Below are 25,420 nucleotides of genomic sequence, written 5' to 3' on the forward strand. Positions count from 1 at the left end.
GAAAACATATTTCAGCTCCATGCTAATCTGTTTTGTTCTGTGTTCCTTTTGGGGTCTTGACACATGCAGCATCATCCAAATCAGAGGGTTCGCCATCGCAGCGTCATGAAAGTGCACCTAAAAAGCCTGAAGAGAAAAAGGAAGTCTTCAGACCTATCAAGCCTGCTGTAAGTTGCATCCTCTTTCCCCTGTCCCCCCTCTCTTTTAGGTAGGCCTACAAAACATACAGTGTGAGGTTCCATTCATGATGTCATTGGCGGTGAACTTCAGCTTGAGTTGGAGTTTATATCTGTGGGCACAGCAGCATGTCCTGGGCTCCACAGTTGCCTGCCCACATCACAGTACTTTAAACATTATTACTTGCTCTGCTTCTGGAATTGATTTCTGGTCTCTGGTCTTCTTTCTTCCTAATCTTTGCCTTTCTCTTTCAATCCTGTGCTTCCTTCCTGGGGCTGGACCAATGATCATGCATTTGACCTGAATGTGCCAATGCTGGGCTGAATGGGTGCAGGGAGAAGTGGTAAGACCTTAAATTGTTGCTATTTTCTGTGAAAGATTTCTGACTCTTTCTTTATCTGACTGCTGTTATGGTTGATTACAGCTCTATATTCAGTTGTATCTGGGGAATCACAGTGGGTTTTTTCCAGCTTCCCTTAAAACATTTTTCTCTTGCCATTGTGATACTGCACTAGCACCCAAATCTGTTAGTTAGAGCTGCTTTCTTAAAGAAACACAGAGGTTCATCCTTCACTTCTGACAGTATAATGCGTGAAGTATTTGCCATAAACTGTATTCAGCTAAATAAAGCATACCTATACAATTAAGAGCAGATTGCACTGACTGCAAACTTGGTTTGCCCACACTCCAAGCTGCAGACAGAAAAGCAGCTTATGTCCCATGCTGCTTGACAGTCATGTGCGAATGAGCTGGTGCTAATCAATCTGGCATCTCAGGTGATCTCCATAGCATGGATCCATGCAACTGGAAACGGATCAAAAGGTTTCAAGGAGATCAGCTCTCTGCGACTGTGTCTTGGGTGGCTCACTAGGTCTTGGGATCTTTCTGCTACCTTGATGCCTAGATTTCTTGTGGTGGATGCTAATAACCTGCAGAGTTTAGGAAAATAACCTGTGACAGTCAACCACTGTGAGAGAGTGGGTCTGGGTGCTTGTATATGTCCTTCAGATGGTATAATGGGATAAACTGAAGTCATAATCAGGGTAGTTTGGATTCAGAGTATGCACATTTTTCTACAATATCGCAAAGCCTTCTTAGGTTGACTCTTTTGGTGCTTTAATTTATCAGAAAGTGAGTTTTGGTAACTATGAGGGGTGAATAAATCAAAGGAAACAATACTGCTGGGACATTGTAAACACAGGAGTGGACAAGTGAGCAAACTCAGGCACTAATTCAGTGGGGTTGTCTTGCAAACTTTTTTCCTCTCTTCCTTGCGATATCAGTTTTTCCCTCCCTCTCCCATCAGGATTTAACTGCATTGGCAAAGGAATTGCGAGCAGTAGAGGATGTGCGACCTCCACATAAAGTAACGGATTATTCATCCTCAAGTGAGGAGTCAGGGACAACGGATGAGGAAGATGATGATATGGAACAAGAAGGAGCAGATGAATCTACTTCTGGACCAGATGATGTCCGAGCAGTGTTAGTTCTTCTAACAGTGTTTTGCTTCTGTTTTCTCTTTTAGGGGGTTGAAAGAAAAGGACATTGGGTATTTTGACGTGTATGTTAGTTCTTTCAGTTTACAACAATATGAGCAAGACATAGCAGCCTTGTATGCTCACATTTTCAAACGCTGAGCGTAACCTTCTCAAAAAGTAGGTTTCTATAAATTATGTCCTTTCCCTCTTCTCCCTTGATTTGTTATAAAACAAGAAGCGGTGTTTAACAAACTCCTGACTTTTTTTCTAATAGAGAAACTTGTCTAGGCAGGTTATGTAAATATTCGACTCTGATGACAGTATCACTAAATTTTGAGTGTGCCTTGGTGCGGGGCGGTGAAAGCTAGGTCATAAGTGCTGTTATCTCACTCTAGTTATTTCTTGTCTGGCAAATAGGTCAACGTTGAACTTGAGCAATGGTGAAACAGAGTCAGTGAAAACCATGATTGTCCATGACGATGTGGAGAGTGAACCTGCCTTGACTCCTTCTAAGGAGGGCACCTTAATTGTCCGACAGGTATTGCTTTTCCTTCCCTGTGCAGTGCTGCACCTTTTCTGTGCTCATTAACCCACTCGCTCATTCACCCATGCTGTTTCTACATTATATTTGTTGTTCGTGTTATCAAGACACAGCTGTAGTGAATTTCAGATGAGCAAGATGTTTGATGCATGCAAAGAGGAGAGTAGCCCTTCACCCCTTGCTACTTTTTTGCATGCTCTCCAGTGACACCCATGGCAGCACCATGCAGAGTACCTCAAAGTCTGTGGGAGAGAAGGATAGAAAAGCTGCAGGTGTGTGGAGCAAGTACCTGGAGCAAGAACTTAGTTTAGTTTTACCATAGAATGAAACATGGCTCTCAGGAGGGAGGCTGGGGGGGAGCATTCAGAGGGTTTTAAAAATTGTTTTCAACCTATGGTTGAGGGCATACAGACCACCTAGATAACACACACACACGTACATACAAATTCATGTAACAGTTAGTGTGGGAGAATGGAGAAACAAAATAGGTGGCGAGGGAGAGAATGTGGACAGAGCTAGAGTGCTGTGTTGTTGCCTTTGATTCTGAAGATGCTGCATTCTTGTGCCTCTGAAAGATAATGATTCCTTGCTTTTAAATGAGCTTGTATGTTAATGAGCATGCTAGCTTATAGGACTTTCCTTGGTAATCACATTTCTGAATTTCACAACTGAATGCCAATTTCTTAATTGAGCCCTCTGGTTTGAAAATTAAGATTTCATGCTTATTGTTTTAAATAGTTAGCTGAAGGCATTCACCAGACAGTCCAAGCTCATAACTGTATAGGAGTTAAGTTAGTTTTAAACAAAACAATAGGGGAAGAAACCCTCCCCCCACCCCCAAAAACGTGCTTGTCCATGTTGTGGTGGAAGACTTACCCAGCACAGTTACTCTTTTGTTAATTGGTGGAACTGGCTGTGCAAGTCAACCACACAAACTAAACTTTTGCCTGCCAGAAGAGACGGGAATTTGCTGAATTCTAGTAGCTCTGCCCACTTTCCCTTTCCATTCAGGCATCAAGGCGTGGATTATCAGCTTATTTTTAAAAAATAAATAAATAATAAATAAATGTTAAAAGGTAGGAAGAGAGTGAGGGAGAGAAGGAGAGAGGTTGTTAGGGATATAGATCTTTAAGCAGCACTTGAGCAAGACAAGTGTGCCTGTTTTTTCTACAGAGTACAGTTGACAAAAAGCGTGCCAGCCATCATGAGAGCAATGGCTTTGCCGGTCGCATTCACCTCTTGCCAGATCTCTTACAGCAAAGCCATTCCTCCTCCACTTCCTCCACCTCCTCCTCCCCATCCTCCAGCCAGCCGACACCCACCATGTCCCCACAGACACCCCAGGACAAGCTAACTACTAATGAGGTATGTCTTACACCACAGCTGGCTGCTTTCATAGGGTTTTAGCAGCATTGCCTAGTAGCTAGTATGCAAAGGAACTCCAGCCAATTTCCCCTGCTTTTTTTTTTTCTGTCACCTTTGTTCCCACCCCCCAAATAACACATTTCAGTTCTGTGTAAGAAGCCCTTAACGCTAGAGCAGTCCCATGCCAGACTTGCCAGTTTACTATTTTTGCTTCCTCTTAGTGAGTCATTAATTGCATGGCGTTCGTTTTAAACTAAACTTGACTACTGCATTTTCAAGCCAATACTCCTTTATTTTTTTAATTCTGTTTTATTCCGGGAGCAGGCTAATTGCAAGCAGTGTGCCTCTTAAAAATTAGCGGTTAATTTTGGCTTTGTCAGTAAAGGCTGGGCTAGTAACTCTGCACATATGAGGAGCTGCTTGTGGAAACTCACCCTTTGGGAGAGGAAGTGGCTGTGGAGGGATTTTGCTCTTTAAAGCTTGCCACATGGGCTGGGTGAACAAATCAGGTGTTGCCCAGGAGGGTTGTAAAAGCCTGGGGTATTGCTTGGGAGTAATGAATGGGGGAGATCTTTGGTTTTGTCCAAGTATGTGTGTACTCTGAAAAGCAGTTGCGTAAAGATGACTGTTCTCCACCAGTGCTGGTTGTGTCCAGGTGGTGAAGCAAGGCTTTGCTGCAGGGGAGGCTCCCTCTTGCTGTCCTGGGCTGATGCCGGGACAGTACCTTCCGTCACTCACCAAGCGTTGGTGGACAAGCCCGGTCCTTCACGTGTGTGTAACCCCTTGCCGCAGAGGAGGTGCACATATGTGAGTGAAGGGCATCACTCTCCCCTTACCAACCCTAGCACTGAGGAACCAGTGTGGTAGCTTCGCTCCCAGCAGGGTGGCCAGCCTGGCTCTCTGGGACAGCCTCTTCCTGTATGCAAGCAGGAGTGGTACAGGGGAAGCAAAACTTGGTGAAAAAGAAGCTGCTGCTTCTCAGGGTAGAGCCATCCTGCCATGTAGGCTTGCAAGTGGTGTGACGAGAAGGAGAGGTTGCGGTGAGCTGGGTAGGCTGATGGCAAAACATGTGTTTACCACAGGATGAAAAATGCTTCTGAACCACATAGCAGGAGGGTGGGTGGGAGGGTTTCCTCCTGGAAATTCGGTTAGCATAATACTTAATTTTCAGCTGTGCTTCACTGGTCTTTGATCTTTCCAAAAACACACTCATGTAGGTTATAGAGATCAGTTGATTGATTCAGAGATATGTTTGCTCATAACTTTGATCTAAGCAATAAATATGCAGGGTTCAGTTAACTCAGCTTGGGAAGTGGAGGCTGTGGCAGTGGCTGGGGGCAAAGGAGCCTTTCAGTATTGAGCTGTGCAGGGGAGTGATACACTCCTAAGACCCATTGCTGTTTTTTCTGCAGAGAGTAGAGGCTTAGAAAGATCAGAGGCTAAAGATTAGTTGGTGATAAAGAAGTGTCTCAATCTGTGTTTGCATAAAGCTGAGCAAAAACCCGGTACTGCTTGGTGTAAGTTAACCACATGCACGCCCTTTATATATATACTTTTTTTTTTCCCCCACTTGTCCCATTCTGCTTCAGTATGCAATGTTGTCACTATAATACTAAACTGGCAAGGGTTTTTAAGTCGTTCCATTTCCACTTTTAACAGTTCATTGTTTCACTTGTCGTCTTCCTTTCTTTATGTTTTTTCATGTTTAGACCACATAACTCAGCAAGCACCAGTGATTTTATCTACTACATATCCATAGCTTCATATCACCATTTGCTACACCTTTCACACTAATGAGCCCCTTTGTTCGATACAGGTTTAATATATTGCTTTGTCAAATAAAGGTGGAAGAACCTGCTGCAGCTTTCTGGCAAGAGGCTCAGGTTAAACAAAATAGGGAGAACGAACAGTAGTGGACATTGAAACATAATCCACCGTAGAAGTGAACGCTTGATCCCAGACGGTTCTGATTTTGTTGCACAAGCCAAGAGATCATAATTCATTAAACTAGCTCACTTTAGGAGGTGCTTCATAAATTCAAAAGTTGTAGGTAGTGGACAGCTTGCAGATAAGATAGTGTACATACATTTAAGCATATTTTTTTTAAAAGAGACATTCCCTAGCTTTCTGCCTGATTGTAGTGGCCTGTCCTAAAAATCTTCGCTAGCAGCTGAGGTGACAGGGACGACAATTTAGCTAATTGCATTTCGCTGTAACATGTGCAGTGTGCATATGTATCTAGTTCAGGTGTGGTGCCTGCAGTGCGTTGTGTATTTCTGAAGGAAGTACAAAAGCTTGGGGAGGCTCTGTAGCATAATTCTGTGGTGACTTAAAAATGTTGGTTGTTGTTATCCGTGCTTTTTATTGTCATTAATATTAATAAAGTTGAAATTTACATTGCAGACTCAGTCCGCTAGTAACACACTCCAGAAACACAAATCTTCCTCCTCCTTTACACCTTTTATAGACCCCAGATTACTACAGATTTCTCCATCTAGTGGGACAACTGTGACTTCTGTGGGTAAGTAAAGTAGCTGAAGATGACAACTGAAAAAGGGTTCAGTGACTTCAGTGGCTCTTTAAAGTACTTTATGTTACCATCATGCTTTTTATTTGATTTGCAATGGATTGCATAGTTTATTTCTTTTTCCATTTACATTTCTTACAAAAAGAAAGACTTGCTCAATATTCTCAGTTACAGATTTGGGTTGTATGGTGTAAAGAATATATGGCCAGAATTTAGCACTTGAGGGATATTACATGCACTTTACTTTTCTCTTTTTCAGTAGGATTTTCTAGTGAAGCAATGAGATCAGAGGCAATAAGGCAAGACCCTACGCGGAAAGGATCAGTTGTCAATGTGAATCCCACAAATACACGGCCACAGAGTGATACCCCAGAGATTCGCAAATACAAGAAGAGATTCAATTCTGAGATACTGTGTGCTGCCTTATGGGGTAATGCAAACCTGTTCCTACCTTGCCTCCTGCACTTCTGAGTGCCAATATGAGCTTACGGTCTTTGAAAATGTCTCTCTGAAACCTTAGCTGTTTATCTGCATTTATTCAATGCTTGTTTACATCTTTTTGTTGCAAAAGCTGATTACTGTTACGTTTTTTTAGAGTATGTTGCTTCTGCTTTGATATAATTTCCCACTGCTGTATATATACTTCTGATGGCACAGTCCAGACTTCATTCAGCTGATCAGGATGTCCTTTTCAGCGCTCTCTAACCCCTGCTAGTACATGTCTTGCAGCTTTTGGGAGCTTGTAGTCGTCGTACACTTGGTGCACACAGGGTATTTCTTCTGAAAAAGAATCATATTCTTGAGCCTCTTCCTAATGTGATGTTGTGGAGCTTGATTAAGATGTGTTTCAAAAGATGACTTTCCACTTCAGTCGTCAGTTTGTGAAGGAAGGAAGAGGGAAAAAAAGCAGGGTAGGAGGGACCTTTTCCATTGTGAGACTGTGTCTTGGTTTTGGTAAGAGTGCTTAGTGCAGAGAGAAGCTGGGTATGGGATGTCAGCTGACGAAGTGTGTCTGACCTTCTTGTCACAAGGGATAATTCATGTTGGTGTCAGACAGTTAGTCAGGGTCCTACACTGGTGAAAGGCTTCGGGTGGTGCTTGTTGCCTGTCACAAAACTGCTGCAACACCCAGCGAAAGCTTTCCTCTGCTGTGTCATTTCTTTCTTGGCCGGAATCTATGGGACCACCTGAATTTTTTCGTTATCTAGATGTTAATAGATGATGCTTGTGTATATTTTGTACATACTTATCTAGTATCCCTAAACTTAACAGACTGTAAATGCACATGCATATTGTTTTAAAGACTATGAAGAAGAGAGTTGGCCATTTCCCTGAGTCACATGATTGTATAGGTAACACCATGCACTTTTCATGTTTACATTTTCACAGCTCTTTACAAGGCTTTAGTTACATTTTGGGGTTATTTCCAGCATTTCTTGTTTCTTGGAATAGCACTGTTGACCTTGCAGGCTTCTCGCCTGCAAAGCCATGTCAATTAAATAGCTTTCCTGACACTGTCTTACTATCTGCTGTTTTCTCTATTTCCAGAATTTATGGGTAAGAATTTTTACTCCAGTGCTATTTCTGCATGTATTCATATGAATAATTCTCTGATAAAATGAAGAGACTTGTGCAAACTTTCAGACTGTGAGAGGGTAAAGGTAGAGGGAAACCGTATGGGATCAGTAAAGATGACTCAATTTCTCTGATCTGCCTTGTTTTGCCAGTAGCAATTTGTGTTCATGGTTTTATATTTTTTTGATCTATGTATCTGACTGTTACGGTGATTTAAAATGTAGGTGTAAAATCCTAGAGGTGTTTTACAGCTGTAACAAAACGCTTCCTTGTTGAACATTTAGGGGCAAACTGATGGTGATGTAAGCTGTTACACACGCTTATTTCTTGATAAGGTTTAGCTTCCTTTTTCCTTGAGGAAATTAAACCTGCATGGTAATGTTTCTTATTCAAAAAGAGGGGGGCTTGCCTTCATTTGTTTTGCTTTGCCAGTGGTAATGCCGTAGTAGCTGGCAGGTTGCTGATTGCATTAGGTCTGTGATGCTATTTCAACCAACCGGTGAAAGGCGACGTTAATGACATGGATGCAGTAGCATAGATTTTTACACCCAGCCTCCACAGAGAGCCTGTACTTTTTCAGGAAGCATTTCCATTTGTTTGAAAAAAAAGAACTGCTTAATTGTAGGGTGGCCGTAGAAGAGCTCAGCTGGCTGTGAATAAAGACAGTGCCTGCATTTTAAAATACAGGCACTGCTTGCCACCAGCGCAGTACCTCATTAGTTTAATCTCAAAATGCATATAGCTAAGGGAAGGGGTTGGGGCCGGGCGCGCATGTAAACTTGACACAGAAACAACTGCGCTGCAGGGGCAGCAGAGGAAGACATGAGGGTGGAGGTGGGAGCGATTGAGCCCTGGCGCGCAAAGAGGGGAAGGGACCGTGAGCGAGCAGTTCGCATGTGGCTTTATACTGTAATCAGTGCTGAAAAAAAGACAAAAATACATGTTAAAGCTGAATCACTGACATCTTTAGTTGATGGGTCCTGGAGCTGCAGGAGCAAGACCAAGTGCTGGGTGCTTCCTCAGCTGGTTTGGTGCTGCTGCAGCCTGTGCCAAGCCCTGACTCAGTGCGTGCCTCGCTCTCTCCGCTGCCTTTCGCCCCTTCCCAGTTTGAGGATGTTTCCCAGTATGGAGATGGTTGATGTGAAATGCCCCTGGGGGCTGTGGGACGGGAGCCAGCAGGTGCAGACCCATGTGGGGAATGCACAGGCAGGAGGAGCACAGGAAGGGGACGGAGGAGGCATCAGGAGAGCCCAGGAGGGCTGTGGTCTCTCTCCCAAGATGAACTCGGTGCCTGCCGGTATCTGTGGGCTCTGTTGCCTGGAGGAGGTAGAGGAGTAGCAGAGCAGCAAATCTGAGCAAAGAAAGGAAATGGTTTGTGGGGACTGCTGGGACCCCTGAAGTTTCCTTACTGAAAAGGCAAGAGAGAGGAAAATGGAGATATGTGATGGTTTCCGACCTCTCCAGAAGCTACGTCTGTTTTTTTCATCCAGACAGAGGCTTTTCAGAGCACTCCAGCACCAGCAGCTCAGGCCCCTTCCCCAACATTACTTTCTCTTGGCTGCAGCTCTGCTCCCCTCTAACACCCTGTCTCCTTTGGGAGACACCTCATGCCCTCTGGGTCAGCGTGAACATGCTGTCCTTTTTGCAAACTGCTCCCATGTCTTGTAGCCAGGGTGTTGTTTAGGTAGCATTCCTTGTCCTTCTGAGCAATGCCCTTTTTCAATACTGTGAGAAGGCATGTCACTGCGTAGATGCAGACTGCACCAAGATACAGACTCCTGTGTACTGGGCCCACGTGCTGCATTAGAAAAGGTTCGTTATGGGATCAGCCTCAATGATACATCCACTGGCACCAGTATAGTTATATCTGGGGATTAATTGTCTGACGAGGGATTAAGGTCGTTAAGCAGTGTAACTGTGATCACCCTGTGTGAGTTTTGCTTTTCTCATTTCATTATTATGCCTAAGGATGACAAGTTTTACATTGAGATTGCAACACAGAAGTCTAATAAAGTGAGTCATGCATTTGGTTTCATTTCCATTCCCTGTACTGTATCTGACCTGTCTCTGCACAATTTGTGGGATCTTAGACTGAAACACTATTGCAAATGAATAGCCATGAAATTTAAGAGTGATAACTATATTAATAGATTTTTTTAAAACCTACTCTCACTTATATATATATTTATTACTAAAAAAATGTAATTGATTTTAAATACCAAGGTTTTGTGAACTCATAGAAAGTGTTCCAGTAGATGTGTGGACCTTCGTAGAAATAAACTGGCCTACTGACTTTTCTCATCTGTAGTTGCTTGATCATTACGAGAAATCTGTGGAAACATTTTGATTACTGTAATTTCTGTCATTTTAACATGCAGGTGGAAAAGATTGTTGGAAAGCTGAGGATCAGCTCTGTGCCTATCCTTTTGCAGGAGGGCTGCACCACAATCTGTTCCTCACAGTGGGGACTAAGCCCCTACCACTGCTTTTTTGCAGTGACCTTGTCAAGAGCATCCTGTTATCAACCTCCCTACCAATAGCTAATACATCTTCAGAATACATAAGCTTGGGCACCACTTTGTGCCTCACCCCTCTTCCAACATTAGTGTGCCTTTTTGTTTGGAAACTGGTGCACTAGTGGTCTACCAGTCTCATTCTCTTGAACACTGCAGTTTGGTGTCGGTAGTCACTGTGGGCAGGTAACGTAGACAGCCTCTACATCATGAGATCTTTTAGACTGCAGGTTGCTGAGACCCTGCTTGAAACAAGGCAGTTGCTATATCAAGCATCAGTTCATCAGAATAGGTGGGAAATCTGCCTACTAACTTGTATCTCTCTTTTTGTTTCTTCTAGGAGTGAATTTGTTAGTGGGCACTGAAAGTGGTCTGATGCTGCTAGACAGAAGTGGTCAGGGGAAGGTTTATCCACTCATCAATCGAAGACGATTCCAGCAAATGGATGTACTTGAAGGGCTGAATGTCTTGGTGACAATTTCTGGTAAAGTTAACTTTTCAACATGATTTTTTTCCCCCTTCTGGCATGGCATGGCAGAATGCTTTTCTTGGCAGCCTGTGTGTTGAGGGGGAAGTCCTGACTTGACTGAAGTCCATGGGTTTTCCATCATTTCACCTCTCTGAGTCTACAGTGTGTTTCCGCAAGTGAATCACTTTGCACATAACACTCTCTGCCTGCTTGCCCCTGACCTTCCTCCTGTGGGGTCGCCTTTAAAAATACTGCATGGGTTTGGGGGAAGCATCCAGCTTTGTTCTTTGGGAGCTGTAAGCTAATGTTTTGTGAAGTTTGTGAAAATGGCATTCTTTCCCTCTGTCATGATTACTTTCATCCTGGCCTCTTTCTAACCAAAACATGATTTTCTACTTGGGTTTAAAGACATCTTGTGTGTTAAAATCTGAAGAATGGGAAATGCTCTTGCGAAGTAGGGAAATAAGGGTGATGTGCAGTGAGTGTGTGTGTGTTTGAGAGAGCAGACTACAATGCGTGCGTGATGTGGAAATTACCAGTGTGAGAAGGCAGATTGGTGCAGCTTTTGGCCTTGTCTGTCACTGGATGCAACCGGAGATGGCAAAGCAACGGGAGATGAAGGGTGATGGTGATGGTTGTGTTTGTTTTGTGTGCGCCAATGAAAAATGTCTTTTACAGAGCTTGAGGTTCCAGACTCTTTGGCTCCAGAGGGTTATTGCATAAAGTTATCCTGCTGTTAAGCAACTTGATGTGGTGCACTGTTAATCTTTCTTCACAGGTGTCGTTCATCCATTTACCTTTCCTTTTGTTTTAGTTTGTTTGTGAAATCAGCCTTTGCTACGCTGCACATGTGCGACAGGAAGAGGATGTTAAATGGGCTTTTGCGTAGTGGCCCTTGTGGTGGTGTTCAGTCACCCAAAATTTTGCTGAGGCTCCAGAGCCCCTCTGACTCCACTGGAGGAGCTCACTGGCTCTCCCAGCACTTGTGCAAAAAGGCACACACCTAGACAATTTAATACACGTCAATGCATTAGTGGTGTTATGCTACTACAGGTCCAAAGAACCGTGCCCATGCTGGTGTCATCAACATGGGACTGCGTTTCTGTCTAGAGCACCTGTATTTTATTGGATTATTGCTTGCTGCGTTCTCAGCTGCAGCTATGCTGTGAAATCTTGAAAAAGAGAAGATGAATCAAGGAGGGTTTAAAAAAGCACAACCTGCTGTGTGTCCTTTTGATGTCTAATGCTGTACGTTAAAATGTAAGGTGTGTGACAAGCACCATTTGATAGAGTTTATTCTGTAGTAGACTTTATAAACAAAAATACTATATAATCCAACTTGTGTAAAATCTGTTGGTTTGAAGCATATCCTACACAGGTGACAAGTGTCTGTGATTCAATCTTGTGTGTAATTGTTTTAGGCTTATTTATGCTTACGTCAGTCACAATCTGAGTACCCTGACACATCCGTTTTTTTTGTTTCCTTCAAAACTATTGCTTCCTCTGTGGAGACACGCTACATTAACCCTTAAGAAATTGGCTGATCTTTGGCTGGTTTATACCTTTGTCTCTGTCCCATCTCCTGCATTTTGTGGGAGGTTTCTGGAGTACGAGGCAGGAAAGAGGCATCCCTGCCCACCAAGAGGCAGGGCCGGGGGAACACACTGGTGAAACGGTGACGCTTTTATGCTCACCTTCCTGTTCTGGCTTCTGCGCTGCATTGCTCAAATTAAGCTACCCTCATGCTGGACTTCTCTTAATGTCTTTTTATTTATAGTGAGTTGCTCCACCTCTCCAGGCAAACCAAGAACACTGACATGGGGTTGTGTTTCTGCAAATGGTGCCTTTTGGCAGCTTGGTTATCCATCTACCTCCGCGCTTTGTCCCAGGACTGTCCCTACAGTGCTGTTGGACATATGTTCCCTTGACACTTTCAGGAAGTGATTTGCTGACAGTGGTGAGGTTTGAAAAGTGTCATCACGTTGTGCAAAGAAATTGCAGTGCGTTAGGACTCTGAGGGGATTGTCACCTAAACTTGCTTTTAATATATGCTCGTTTGAGCCTGGAAGCCTGAAATCAATTCTTTCCCCAGTGTATATCTCAAATATAAAACTTATTGACAACAAAGCTTTTGGTACTGAGATACCGAGCTGCTACAGCTGGTACAAGAAAGCTTTGCAGGTCAAAGCAGAGTAGTTAATCAGTTCTTCAGTTCATACCGTTGAGAGGCAAAACCATAGTTTCGGCTGCTTAGGTAATTCAGTGCTGAGAGTCATAAAAACGCTGGAGGAGAGAGTGACGACGTGCATACAGAACATGCTCCACTTGTAGGGTTTTGCCAGCCCAACTGGCTGATGGTGACACTCGGGAAGGCAGAAAAGGATGACAGAGTAGAAAAACTGGTTGGAATCTGCCTGCTTAATAATTAAAAGCCACAGCGACAATAAAAACAAAAACTCGATATAAGAAAACGGACTTTGCATTTGTAATTATGTCTGTGGGAGAACCAGAGCTGGGAGTTCTCATAGAAGTCACTGGCTGATCAGTTCATTTGGTATCTGGAGCAGAGTTTTCTTTCTTATTTCATGGCTATAATAATTAGACCACAAAAAAAAAAAAAAGAAGACCAGATTTTGAGAGCTTTTTAAACTGATTGATAGAGATTTACAAGGAAAAGGATGTAATCCCCCTGCTCCCAATACAAACATTAAGAGCAGCATAAATTGTTGAAATACGTGTACAGCCATGTTTATATAACTAACCAGTCCTGCTCTTTTCATGAAGTCAGGCTGCTGAAAGGCAGAGGAATTTCCTGTCTTGTGACTTTCCTTGTGGTCTAGACACTTAAACACAATGGGAACACACTTGAGATATTTCTCTGTTGTTGTTTTGAAAAATGTTTCTGGTTGGAGAGAAATACCCTGGTGCACATCATGTGAACCAGGGGAGGGGAAAAAAAATTAGCCACGTGCTGGGAAATTCCCATGCATATTGTTTGTTCTGAGTCGTCAAGTTTGACTAAGCTACTGGGGGAGCTAAAGCCATGGAAATATCTGAGAGAGAGTTTGTTTCCCAGTGCACAGGGACTTGTGATGGTTTTAAAAACATTCGGTGTGTTGTAGTGACCTTCAGCTTTCCTGTGCCCTCTGAGCTCTTCTTTGCCCAGAACTGCAGTGCGTTCTGGTCTGGACTGTGTTCCCTATTTCAGTGTTTCTAAGAAAGAGCCCTTGTTGGCTATCGTTTGTAGTATTTTCATGGCAGGACCTTTCCTTGGTCAGATGTGGGACTTCGGGAATATTGTTTCCTTCTCTGGTCCCTTTTCCAAATCTTACAGAGCTACAGCAGTGGTGGGGCTTTATCCCTTTATGAAACTTCATATGGCTTAATACATATGAAGTCAGGCAGTAAATCAGGGTGCTGTCTTACTGCCAAATCTGCTGTCACATTTGCAGTAGGGGTAAATAAAGGACAGTGCGGTGTTACATGACGTTTCATTCAGTGCCGTCAGAGTAGAGGGGTTTTTAAAATTAAATAGCAGGTCCAGTATTTGAAAATGGGTCTCCAATTCTACTTTAAGTTTAAGCTTAGTGAACAGATTTTTCACTTTGAAACTACCTCCTCTCTTCCTTCTGCCCTTCCCCCCTTCCAAGTAATCCTAAAAAGATCTTTTAGGCTGTGTGTCTTCATAACAGGAAGACTTGTGGCACTGGAGTCCATGCAGCAGCCTGTTCGCAAGCTGTGCTTCCCCATCTGCTGCCCCAGCCCTTGCAGCTGCTTTTCCTGAGGAGCCTGGCTCTGTTGGGGGGTCCCCTGCCGCCAGGGTAGGGCGTCTGCACCAGCTCCAGGACCCCAGTGTGGAGCTGGCTGGGCACAGTAGGATGGTCTCAGTGCTTGGGCTTCACGTCCTGCCGTAACTGGTATCCCCAGATGCTGTGTGCCCATCCCGGACTCTGAAATGGGCAGCCATCCACGAACTGATCCATTGGTAGGCATCATGTGATGTCTATGTGAAAACTTAAAAGACAAATTAAAGACATTAGCTAATGTTGAACTTTGCTCTGCATTCAAGGAAGCCATCTCATATTGAGAGGTAGAGTCTGAGCTGTATTTTGATGACTGTGGCAGATGCATTGTCAGTTGAAGATAGGGCAGCCTGGACAGGTAGCTTCTCTCACCTGTGGAGGAGCAGCACCTCTTGCAGTTTCTGTGTGCAGCTTGATAAGTATTACACCCCTTGCAGCACAAGGGAAGGGCTGCTGACGAAGCAGTCGTCAGCTTTTAGCAAGTGGATGAGGTTTGCATAAGCTGTGTGAAGTTCTCTCACTGCAATTTCAGATAGTACACTTTTTTCCTTAAAACAGAACTGGTGTAAAGTGATTCAGTAATGAAATTTTTTAGTGCTGTTGTTTGGTGTGCTTTTCCATTAGGGGAATAATGAACAATGTTAATAAAACTTGCCCAGTTTGTGTCTCCAGGGATGATATAAGGGATGAAAATGTCCTGGTCACTAACTGGGAAGAATTTGTAAAATACAGTTCTTCACCATATTCTTCTTCAGTTTGCTTCCTCCTTTCAAACCAGTCCTACTCTTTTCTGATAGCTGTATAAATAATTGTGGGCCTTAAATTCCATCCTGCTGCTCTCCTACAGTTTTGTGCGAAAAAGAGCCATTCTGACTCACAGCTATGTTTTTTTGTTTTTTTTTTAATCTCAGTGTATGACTCTCTGGTGCTTTTATTGTGGGAGTGTAACCCTTTTCTAATAAAAGTTGTTTGCATCCTAAGAACCAGACAGCCAAAGAGCTGTTCCCCTGAGCTTGTCATTTTATGTTCGTGTGGCATTACCATGTGTCTCTGTCACTGATTACTGGAAAAGCATGTGTTTGGGTGGAGTCTGGAGTAAAGCTGTTATGGATGTAAAAACTGAGGAAGGTCTCTGTAGCTGCAGCAGTTTCTCCTTCATTGTCATTTTGGTTTGCCCTGTGGGACTTTCTGTTTGCTTGGGCAGGGTTTTTTGCACTTAACCTTCCTATATAGATAAACCAATCATTTTTCACTTTGTGGGCAGGTAAGAAGAACAAGTTGCGAGTTTACTATTTGTCCTGGTTAAGAAATAAAATCCTTCACAACGATCCTGAAGTAGAAAAGAAACAAGGCTGGACAACAGTGGGCGACTTGGAAGGCTGTGTGCACTATAAAGTTGGTGAGTAGCGAATGTGGTAATCAAACCATTGGGACAAAAGCTGGCTGAGAAAGGGAACTGCAGTGCGTGTAGCTGCTGGGTTTAAGATTTGGTTTTATTTCTAGCTGTCTTCCCTATCCCTCAGGGTGAAATACTCTGGCAAAGCGTCAAGAGTAGGTGGCAAGTTACTGGGTTAAACTGAATATGGCAGAGGTTTTGTGGTGGGATACTGGGCTGTGAACTGGAGCGGGCACAAATCCCCATCTGTCTCCTTCCTGTGGCGGATGCAACTTCCAGAAGAGTGCTAATGTGGATAGTGAAGGCTGGTAATGTTTTGCCGCCTCTGTTAGACCCTTTAGGTAACAGAGGCACTCTTGTCAACCAACGGCTGCTCTCTCTACTAACAGGTTTTCCTGATCTTTTACCACGGTGAAATCACATGCTGGAGTGGAGTGGAAAAAGTCTCCTCTTTAATGTAGATTTTAAAGACTGGGGGGAAAAAAAGAAAAGGAAAAAAAAAAGAGTAGGAGGAGAAAGCAAACCCAGCTAGTGCACAAGCTTTGGGGAGGCATCTGGGAACAGAAGCATATGTTTAACTTGAAGATGATTCATTGATTTCCCTTAGCTCATGAAATTTCCTAACCATCTCAGTCCACTGCAGTACAGTTATGGGACAAAGTGTCTTCACTAGGCAGGTGCTTTTTGAGTGGTTTTAAGTAATTTAAATGGATTTGGCTGCAGAAACTTCCACCAAAACTAGTGAAAGACATGTAGCATTCACAGTCAGCAGAGTATGCAGTGAGGATGCTGCCCTGCAGGTGGGGATATGAACCAAGAGCTCTTTCTCCTGCTTCAGTCTCATGATGCATCTTAATGGGCCTTGGATGTTGCCTTTGATTTGATTTTCTCCTAAGAGCCAGCTCAGTTCCTTTCCGGCTGTGTCAGTCAATGTGGAGCAGCAGCAGCAACCAGACTGAGCTCAGTCTCCTCCTGTCATGGGTGTGCTCTTGGAAAAACCTGCTAGTGGGGCGTAATCAATAATGATGGCAGTAAGGGACTGCCGAACCAGGAACTTGACCCCAAAATCAATTAATAATGTACTTCTCTGTTATCATACCCAAGGGTGTTCGCAGCATAATGAAGTGACCTGTTAAACAATACATTAACAGCTATTGGAAGGAGGCTTTCCAGCAGGAAAGCGTGTGAAACAAAGAGCATTCTCTTCCGGATGAAGAGGGGTTTGTTACCCTGGGCTGCAGCCTGGCACTGAACTTCCCTCTGAACCATAGATGACTTCTTCAGGTAGTGAGAAGCCTCTTTGACAGCTGTGCTTCAGTTACCAAGAAGGATGAGCTCTGCCAATAGTTGGGCTCACGGTCTGGAGGCTTGACACCAAGGCAGCTGGCACTGATTGCTTCCTTGTCTCTGATGGAACAGGGGTCTCGGACATCAGGGTGAAGTGGTGTTTATGGCTCTCGGTTGCTTCAGGCAATTCTCCTCTAAATGATAAATTGCTCTTTTGAAACTTAAGATTTGGATGAATTCCCAGATAGCACCGAGAGCAAAGAATGAGGATTATCAAAGGTTCCCTTTCACAGATAAGGTGGTTTTGTTTGGCACCCCCTTATTCCCCGAGAAAAAATTCCAAGAAGTCTTGTAAGCTAGACAAGACTGAACAAAAGCTCTCTCTTTCACTTGGTACAGCTGTGGAGATTTAGAGACTTTTTTTTGTCTGTTGAAAAAGTGTCAATTGCTTTAACACTTACAGTTCAGTAGTGTTGCTTCCCTGCAGCGTAAAAAAGGAGCAAGTAGTAGATTTGTCTCCCTGTTACATACCAAGAGACAACAACTGCAGGCTTGTACACTAGTGAGATACCTAAAAGGCATTAAAATAGCATTTACTAAAGCAGTGTTCTTCTCACAAGTCTGAGATTGTGATACATCTCAATGATATTTGAAAAGTCATGGGAGTCAGGTGAAGTCCCTGATGACTGGAAAAAGGGAAACACTGCACCCATTTTTTAAGAAGGTAGCAAGGAGGACCCTGGGAGCTACCAACCCATCAGCCTCACCTTTGTGCCTGGGAAGATCATGGAACAGATCCTCCTGGAAGCTATGCTAAGGCACATGGAGGACAGGGAGGTGATTTGAGACAGCCAGCATGGCTTAACCAAGGGCAAGTCCTGCCTGACCAACCTAGTGGCCTTCTGTGATGGACAAGGGAAGAGCTACAGATGTCATCTACCTGGACTTCTATAAGGCCTTTGCCATGGTCCCCCTCGACATCCTTCTCTCTCAATTGGAGACATAATGGATTTGATGAGTGGACTGTTGGGTGGATGAGGAATTGGTTGGATGGTCATATCCAGAGGATAGTGGTTAATGGCTCAATGTCCAGATGGTGATCGGTGATGAGTAGTGTCCCTCAGGGCTCCGTATTGGGATCAGTACTGTTTAATATCTTCATCAATGACATAGGCAGTGGGATCGAGTGCACCCTCAGCAAGTTTGCAGATGACACCAAGCTGAGTGGTGCAGTTGACACGCCTGAGGGACGGGATGCCACCCAGAGGGACCTGGACAAGCTTGAGGAATGGGCCCATGTGAACCTCATGAGGTTCAACAAGGCCAAGTGCAGAGTCCTGCACATGGGTCGGGGCAACCCCCCGTATCAGTACAGGCTGGGGGATGAAGGGATCGAGAGCAGCCCTGCCAAGAAGGACCTGTGGGTACTGCTGGATGAAAAGCTGGACATGAGCCGGCAATGTGCGCTGACAGCCCAGGAGGCCAATCGTGTGCTGGGCTGCATCCAAAGCAGCGTGGCCAGCAGGTCGAGGGAGGTGATTCGGCCCCTTTACTCCGCTTTGGTGAGACCGCACTGGGAGTCCTGCATCCAGCTCTGGAGCCCTCATCACAGGAAAGACATGGACCTGTTGGAGCAGGTCCAGAGGAGGGCCACAAAAATGACCAGAGGGATGGAACACCTCTCCTATGAAGAAAGGCTGAGAGAGTTGGGGTTTTTCAGCCTGGAGAAGAGAAGGCTCTGGGGAGACCTCATTGCAGCCTTCCAGGACTTAAAGGGGGCTTATGAGAAAGATGGTGACAGACATTTTAGCAGGGCCTCTTGCGATAGGACAAGGGGTTTTAAACTGAAAGGATATATTTTGACTAGATATAAGGAAGATGTTTTTTACAATGAGCATGGTGAAACACTGGAAGACGTTGCCCAGAGAGGTGGTAGGTGCCCCATACCTGGCAACATTCAAGGTCAGGTTGGACGGGGCTCTGAGCAACCTGATCTAGTTGAAGATGTCCCTGCTCGTTGCAGCAGGGTTGGACTAGATGACCTTTAAAGGTCCCTTCCAACCCCAACTATTCTATGATTCTATGATTTTCACTTCTGCCATGTTTCAAAATCAGTTTTGGTTGGGAGATATGATGGCAGAAGGTGAAGGTGCCTGGAATTACTCGTTATTTTGGAACATTCTCCTAACACTTGGAGTAAAGAGGTAGCAGAAACCTCCTAAGGTTTCTCAATGTCATCCAAATAATGCTAATTTATTATCTTCTTCCCCCAAAAAGAGTGCTGGAAAGAGGCTAACAAACCTCAATATTTGGAAGTCCCCATCATCTGTTCCTTCACAAATCCTGATGGCAGCTGGAAGTGGTGATCTAGCAACACTTGTTAAATCGCCACTTCTACACTTTATCATTCCCCTTGTGAAAACAAAAGTAGTGAACAGAGCTATTTTTGATGGTTAATGTAGCCAGCTGTTTGAGTGTGGGAACAGAGATACATTTGACAATTTGTGGATCAGCTATGTCATGACACTTTATTTCTGATAAATTCTGTGGGTTTGTGTTTGTTTGTTTTTTTTTTCAAATGAGTTATCTCAGGCTTTAGGGACAAAGGAGAGTGCTCTGCTGTCAAACTTGCTTTTTGCTTTTGAAATGGTCTTGTTTCTTAACTTCTCATTTCAGTTCCTTTTTTTCCCTCCTTTCCCCTTGCAAATTTTGCCATCAGCTCAAAATACCACTGCCAGTGCTGTGACTGGAACTGCCAATACACTCTGCCACAGTCACAGGCTTCTGTTATTGGAACCGTCCCTGTCTGAAAACAAATTTTCTTGTCGTAATGAGTAAGCACTGTCTAATGTGAGGAAAAAAAAGTGTAAATAAGTGTGTACTGACTAGGTAATTCGAAACATGGTGATGGGTTTAATTACTGGTAAGGGTAATGAATTTTTTGTGGCATAAATATGTCAAAATATTTAACTACTTAGAATTAGCAATCCTAAAATGCAATGTTACTGAAGAACTCCAAATGTATGTAAGTATGGAGAAATATTGTAATTTTCTGCTTTCCTGAAGTAACTGGAATGACTTTGGAATTGCTGCTAAATTCTTTTTTGTTTTGTTTTAATTTCAGTAAAATATGAAAGAATCAAGTTCTTGGTAATTGCATTGAAGAGTTCTGTGGAAGTCTATGCATGGGCACCAAAGCCATACCATAAATTTATGGCCTTTAAGGTAACAGTCTATTTCAGCCTTACATAGGATTTTCCCATAGCGACTTGCAGTTACCCCTTTGACAAAAATGTTCCAACATTTTATCATGGCTGTATTACAAGTTCCTTGGTAAATCTGCCCATGAACTTTGTATTCTATTTTAATTTAATTATTTTTCTTTAGCTCAAAGATGCAGTACACTTAAAGTTCTAAATTGCAACTGAGTGTAAACTAATAATCCCCAAATGACACAATATCACAAATGTTTGTTTCACCTCTTTATAAATAAAACATGAGGCGGAGAGAAGTGAACCAAGTCTAAATATCTTCATCTGAGCAGAACAAGTCATTAGGTGATAGCGTGGTTATGTTTTTGAATGCAGCAAGAATGAAGTTAGCTGGCATGGTATAATTACCAAACTGATCTGCAGACAATCAGTTACTGCTGGTTGTGCAAATTGAAGTAAACACTACGGGAGCTTCAAATTGCCCGGAACTTTGGGGAAAACAATTCTTACTAAAAACCAAACAGACCAGCTGAAGTAAACCCCCACAGAAAACAGCCTACAATATTATGTGTTTGAAATGCAACAGGGTGCAGAATAATCTGTCCTTGTCCATGAGAGATGTGTTAGCCTGACTGGTCTGGTGGATGAAGGCCAGAGGCGTGCAGGAGGAATAAAGCCATAATAGGTGCATCAGAGCATACTTTTGTAAAACCCACCGTGGTTCTAAGCAGTAAAGTAAATCTCACTGATGGTTGTCTTACAGTCGTTTGGAGAATTGGTACATAAGCCATTGCTGGTGGATCTAACAGTAGAAGAAGGCCAGAGACTAAAAGTGATCTATGGCTCCTGTGCTGGCTTCCATGCTGTTGATGTGGATTCAGGATCAGTCTATGATATTTATTTACCAACACATGTAAGAGTTTCTGCTGGGGTGGGGTTTTTTCCTTCTTTTCTGGTTCCCCCACTGCCCCTTCCTTTCCTCAGGTGACCAACACATTGGGCTGCCCCCATGTATCACTGCTAGCATGGTAAATTGGGTGGAGGGGTCTGAGCAGATATGGCCACCTGTGCTTAGGGGCTTGTGCCTCACTCTCTGTCCTCTCCTCATGGTCAGGATGTCTCCATGGTTGGGAGCTGCCCGCTCAGGTCTGACATGGGCCAACATGACTGTTTCAGGGTAGCAGCTAAATGGCCAAGTGCGTTGCAGGGGCTGCAGGGAATGTGTCGGTACAAATGACATGACAGCCCACTGATGAGATTCGACAGGGTTGGCACAGGCCAGGTGGCCTTAGCTCTGTTGTTTCCTGTTGTGCATTGTACACAGAAGTGTCAGATGGGCCTGCAGTGTGTGATGGACCTCCCCAAGCGCTATTAACTACAGTGCAGGCGTATGAGGTCTGCATCTGGGCTGCTTGCCCCCGGCTCCCTTTCTGCCCATGGAAAGAAATGGGCACTCCTACAATTAATCTTTCTTAGTTTTGGTTGTCTGCCTTAAGATGGGAGCATTTGTTGCCCCAAAGGTTTCCAGGTCTTTGTTGTCACTGTATAAGAGTGTCTCATTTGGGGTGAGCAGAGGTAGCGCTTCTAAATTGAGTGAATCCCTGATGTGCTGTCAGCCAAAATGAAAAATCACCCAGCCCTTTCTCCCAGTGCAGGATCTGTGGCATTAAAACAAAAGGCTTCCTCTTCTCATTTGTCTCTAGATCCAGAGCAGTATCCAACCTCACGCAATCATCATTCTCCCAAACACGGATGGGATGGAGCTACTGGTCTGCTACGAGGATGAAGGAGTTTACGTCAACACGTACGGAAGGATCACCAAGGATGTGGTGCTGCAGTGGGGAGAAATGCCTACTTCTGTTGGTAAGTGCCTCGGCAGAGTCAAATACAGCGTGCCATTAGGGAGTGTGAGTGTGTGCACACAGGCAGAAGGAAGATGCATCAGTTCTGACATCAGATTCAGAAGCAGTAATGCTGTAATATTCCTGAAAAACAGCTGTGCAAGGTGGGGAGTAATCTGTTTCGTGCTAGGTTTTTAAGAACAAAATCCAAACACGCAAATTATGGAGTTCAAGAATGAAAAACTCACCAGGGCCTCTGTGGGCTGCTGCAGAATTTTTGCGAGACATCCACAAAGTTGTGGAAAGCTTTCAGTATAAAGACATGTAAGGTGGCAGGTGGGCAAGATATTATGAGATGACAGTCTGTATATCTGATTTGATGTATTTACTTTAATTCACCTGCAGATTGCTCATCTGTCCTAGCATGGTAATTCTCCCACATCTCTCCAGTTCAAAGCAAGGTAGTTTTGAGAGTGGGAACAGTGAGTGTAGTAAAATGGGCGCAGAGTTGTTACGGATGCAAGTGCACACCAGGGGATCCCTCTTACTGTCCATGCTGCCATATTTCAGTGCCGAGTGTAGCATGGGCTGTGGTCACACCTTACTTTTGGGAAAATTCATTGGGTTTGTGTGCTTTGGAATGGATGCCTGTATTAGGAGATTACTGCTGATAGCTGTTGAAGAAACATGAACGATAATGGAGGAGGAAATTTAAAGAAGCTTTATGTACAGCATGTTCACGCCTGTGGTGATTAACTCTTGACTAGATGTAAAAGCAATCAGAATTTATCAGTTGGCAAATTGTAGAGCCTTTGGGAAGTGGAGGGCCTGTGAAGTAAATGGCACCGAGGCAGCCAACGCCATCTGAATATCTCATCTGACAATTTTTAGAAGATATTTGGCCTAGTTACCACTAGTGACATATGTGAAAATAAATAAATCTCAAGCATGATGGTATATGCAGTGTTATAGGTGTACATCTATTATTGCTGTAGTAGATAATTTGATTTAATTTCACTGAAAATTAATATGAGAAAAATTCTATAGAAGGGAAATACTGCACAATTAAGTATTTTTAAATTTTGCTTGCTAAGAGCTATTGTTCTTTTTATTTTCCTGTTAAGTATGCATGCAAATCAGAGGCAACAGCTTATTCTTCATTAAGTTCCCATATGTTATTTTTGGCAGCGCTCCTAAGACTATCCATCAAATTGCTTTTTGAATATACCTTTTCATAATGCTGGTGACTTTCTCCTTTATTTGATTTTTTTAGTGCTATCAAGGACAGATTTTTTTCCTCATGCTACTACTAATCTGTTTCCCCCAGTGACACTCTTAAGGAAAAATGCTTGATTTTTTGCTTTATTTGTGCACAAAGGAAAACTGTATGACAAATAATAGCATTTCCACTTGGAGAGCTTAATATGAACCTGTTTTTGAGATGTACAGAATGCTTTTCAGACCAGTTGGCTTTCTTAAGGAGATGAGTTTTTTGAAGTATTACTCCTATTAAAGGACCTCATTTTTTCTAGTTTTCCTTTTCCCTCTTCTCTTTCTGTGTTTTTGCTGACAAACACCTTCAAGGAGGGGAAATAACACCATGGGAGACAGAGGAACACAATGTTCATTCCATTTAATGGAAGGTTGGAAGGTTCTCAGTGTGTCATGAATGCTCAGGCAAGACGTATATTACTAACGTGGAAAACGCATGGGGAAACTGAAAAAAGCCACAACTATTTTTAGGCATCGTGAAGCTGCTGAAGACAGAAATAGCACGCTGAACATGTGTGTAGTTACAATAAGTACATGCAGGTCATTTTTCGCTAGAGTGCATCAGTATATTCCTCTGCTTTTTCAGTTCCTCCGTGTTGCCTCTGCCTGTCCTAATGGGCCGTGTGCTGTGTTTTCTTTCCAAAGCGTACATCCGATCCAACCAGATTATGGGCTGGGGAGAAAAAGCGATCGAAATACGGTCGGTGGAAACTGGACACTTGGACGGTGTGTTCATGCACAAAAGGGCACAAAGACTCAAATTCTTATGTGAACGCAATGACAAGGTATAATTCCTCCCCGTGGTTTCTTGCCAAGGTGGTAACCGTGTACTTTAACTGCGTACTTGTGGTGCGTTGACCCCGACCAGCAGCCAAACATCCACCCAGCCTCTTGCTCACTCCCCTCTTCTGTGGGATGGGGGTAAAATAGAAGAAAGTCAAAAAGACTCATGGATCAAGATAAAAGACAGTTCAATAGGATAGCAAAAGCTGCGCACGCAAGCCAGGCAAAATAAGGAATTTATTCACAACCTTCTGTTGGCAGGCAGATGTCCATCCACTTCCCGGGAAGCAGGGCTTCAATATGCATAACACTTGCTTGGAAAGACAAATGTCATCACCATGATGTCCTCCTGTCCCTGAGCATGACATTATAGGATATCCCTTTGGTCAGTCTGGGTCCGTTGTCCCGACATTGTCCCCTTTCAGCCTCTTGCCCATCCCCAGCCCACTGGCCTTTGGGGGTTGAGGGGCCAGAGAGAAAGCCTTGATGCTGTGCAAGCGTTGTTCAGCAGTAGCCAAAACACTGGTGTGTTAACAATACTGCTTAGCCACAAATGCAAAGCCCAGCACCATACAGGCTGCTGTGAAGAAAGCCAACTGCATCCCCGCCAGCCAGCGCAGCACCGTAATTGCACTGTAAATATTGGGGCAGTGAAGGCAAATTAAAGCCTCTGCTGTCCTGCCTGTTGGATTTACCGGTCTCTTTTCTTCGCAGGTTTTCTTTGCCTCCGTGCGGTCGGGTGGAAGCAGTCAAGTCTATTTCATGACCCTTGGCAGGACTTCTCTTCTGAGCTGGTAGAAGCGGTGGGATTTGGCGAGGAATTGCTGACATCCAGAGTCTGAGGTCTTCATAACTCGGAATTATTTTCAACTGGAGTACAGACCTGCACTAATGCAGCACTCTGTGTAAATGTGTGTGCAGGCATCACTGGTGTTAGGTTTCTTTTTGTTTTTCAGCTGAGGCTGCGATGCAACTGGTGCTGTAAAGATATTGCCATCAGGTGCTACAATGTCTTTGAGATTTGGGATCATGCTAGAAAGCTACAGGTCTTCTTTTCCCTTCAGCTCCAGGATTCCTAGGCTTTGAAGGACTCTGTCTGTTAGTGTTAAAACAGAGAGGGGGGGAAAAAAAGGAAAAAAAAGAAAAACCCTAAACAGACTTACCATGAACATGCTGTTGAG

At 43.8% G+C, this 25,420-nt stretch overlaps 1 protein-coding gene across 1 annotated transcript in view; it reads left to right on the forward strand.

Annotated features, from left to right (window-relative positions):
* Positions 1-25,369, forward strand: part of MAP4K4 (mitogen-activated protein kinase kinase kinase kinase 4) — a 58,281-nt gene extending 32,912 nt beyond the window's left edge. Inside the window, exons 17-30 of the mRNA XM_010281419.1 lie at positions 70-167; positions 512-520; positions 1,484-1,659; positions 2,073-2,193; positions 3,370-3,561; positions 5,965-6,082; positions 6,348-6,518; positions 10,517-10,660; positions 15,713-15,847; positions 20,256-20,356; positions 21,107-21,256; positions 22,047-22,206; positions 24,102-24,241; positions 24,954-25,369. Coding sequence (XP_010279721.1) covers positions 70-167; positions 512-520; positions 1,484-1,659; positions 2,073-2,193; positions 3,370-3,561; positions 5,965-6,082; positions 6,348-6,518; positions 10,517-10,660; positions 15,713-15,847; positions 20,256-20,356; positions 21,107-21,256; positions 22,047-22,206; positions 24,102-24,241; positions 24,954-25,037 — 1,799 coding nt within the window. The 3' untranslated portion in view covers positions 25,038-25,369. The remainder of the gene's footprint in view (positions 1-69; positions 168-511; positions 521-1,483; positions 1,660-2,072; positions 2,194-3,369; positions 3,562-5,964; positions 6,083-6,347; positions 6,519-10,516; positions 10,661-15,712; positions 15,848-20,255; positions 20,357-21,106; positions 21,257-22,046; positions 22,207-24,101; positions 24,242-24,953) is intronic.
* The last annotated feature ends 51 nt before the right edge of the window (positions 25,370-25,420 follow it).

This window comes from Phaethon lepturus, unplaced genomic scaffold (genome assembly GCF_000687285.1).
Source record: "Phaethon lepturus isolate BGI_N335 unplaced genomic scaffold, ASM68728v1 scaffold6832, whole genome shotgun sequence".
NCBI lineage: Eukaryota > Metazoa > Chordata > Aves > Phaethontiformes > Phaethontidae > Phaethon > Phaethon lepturus.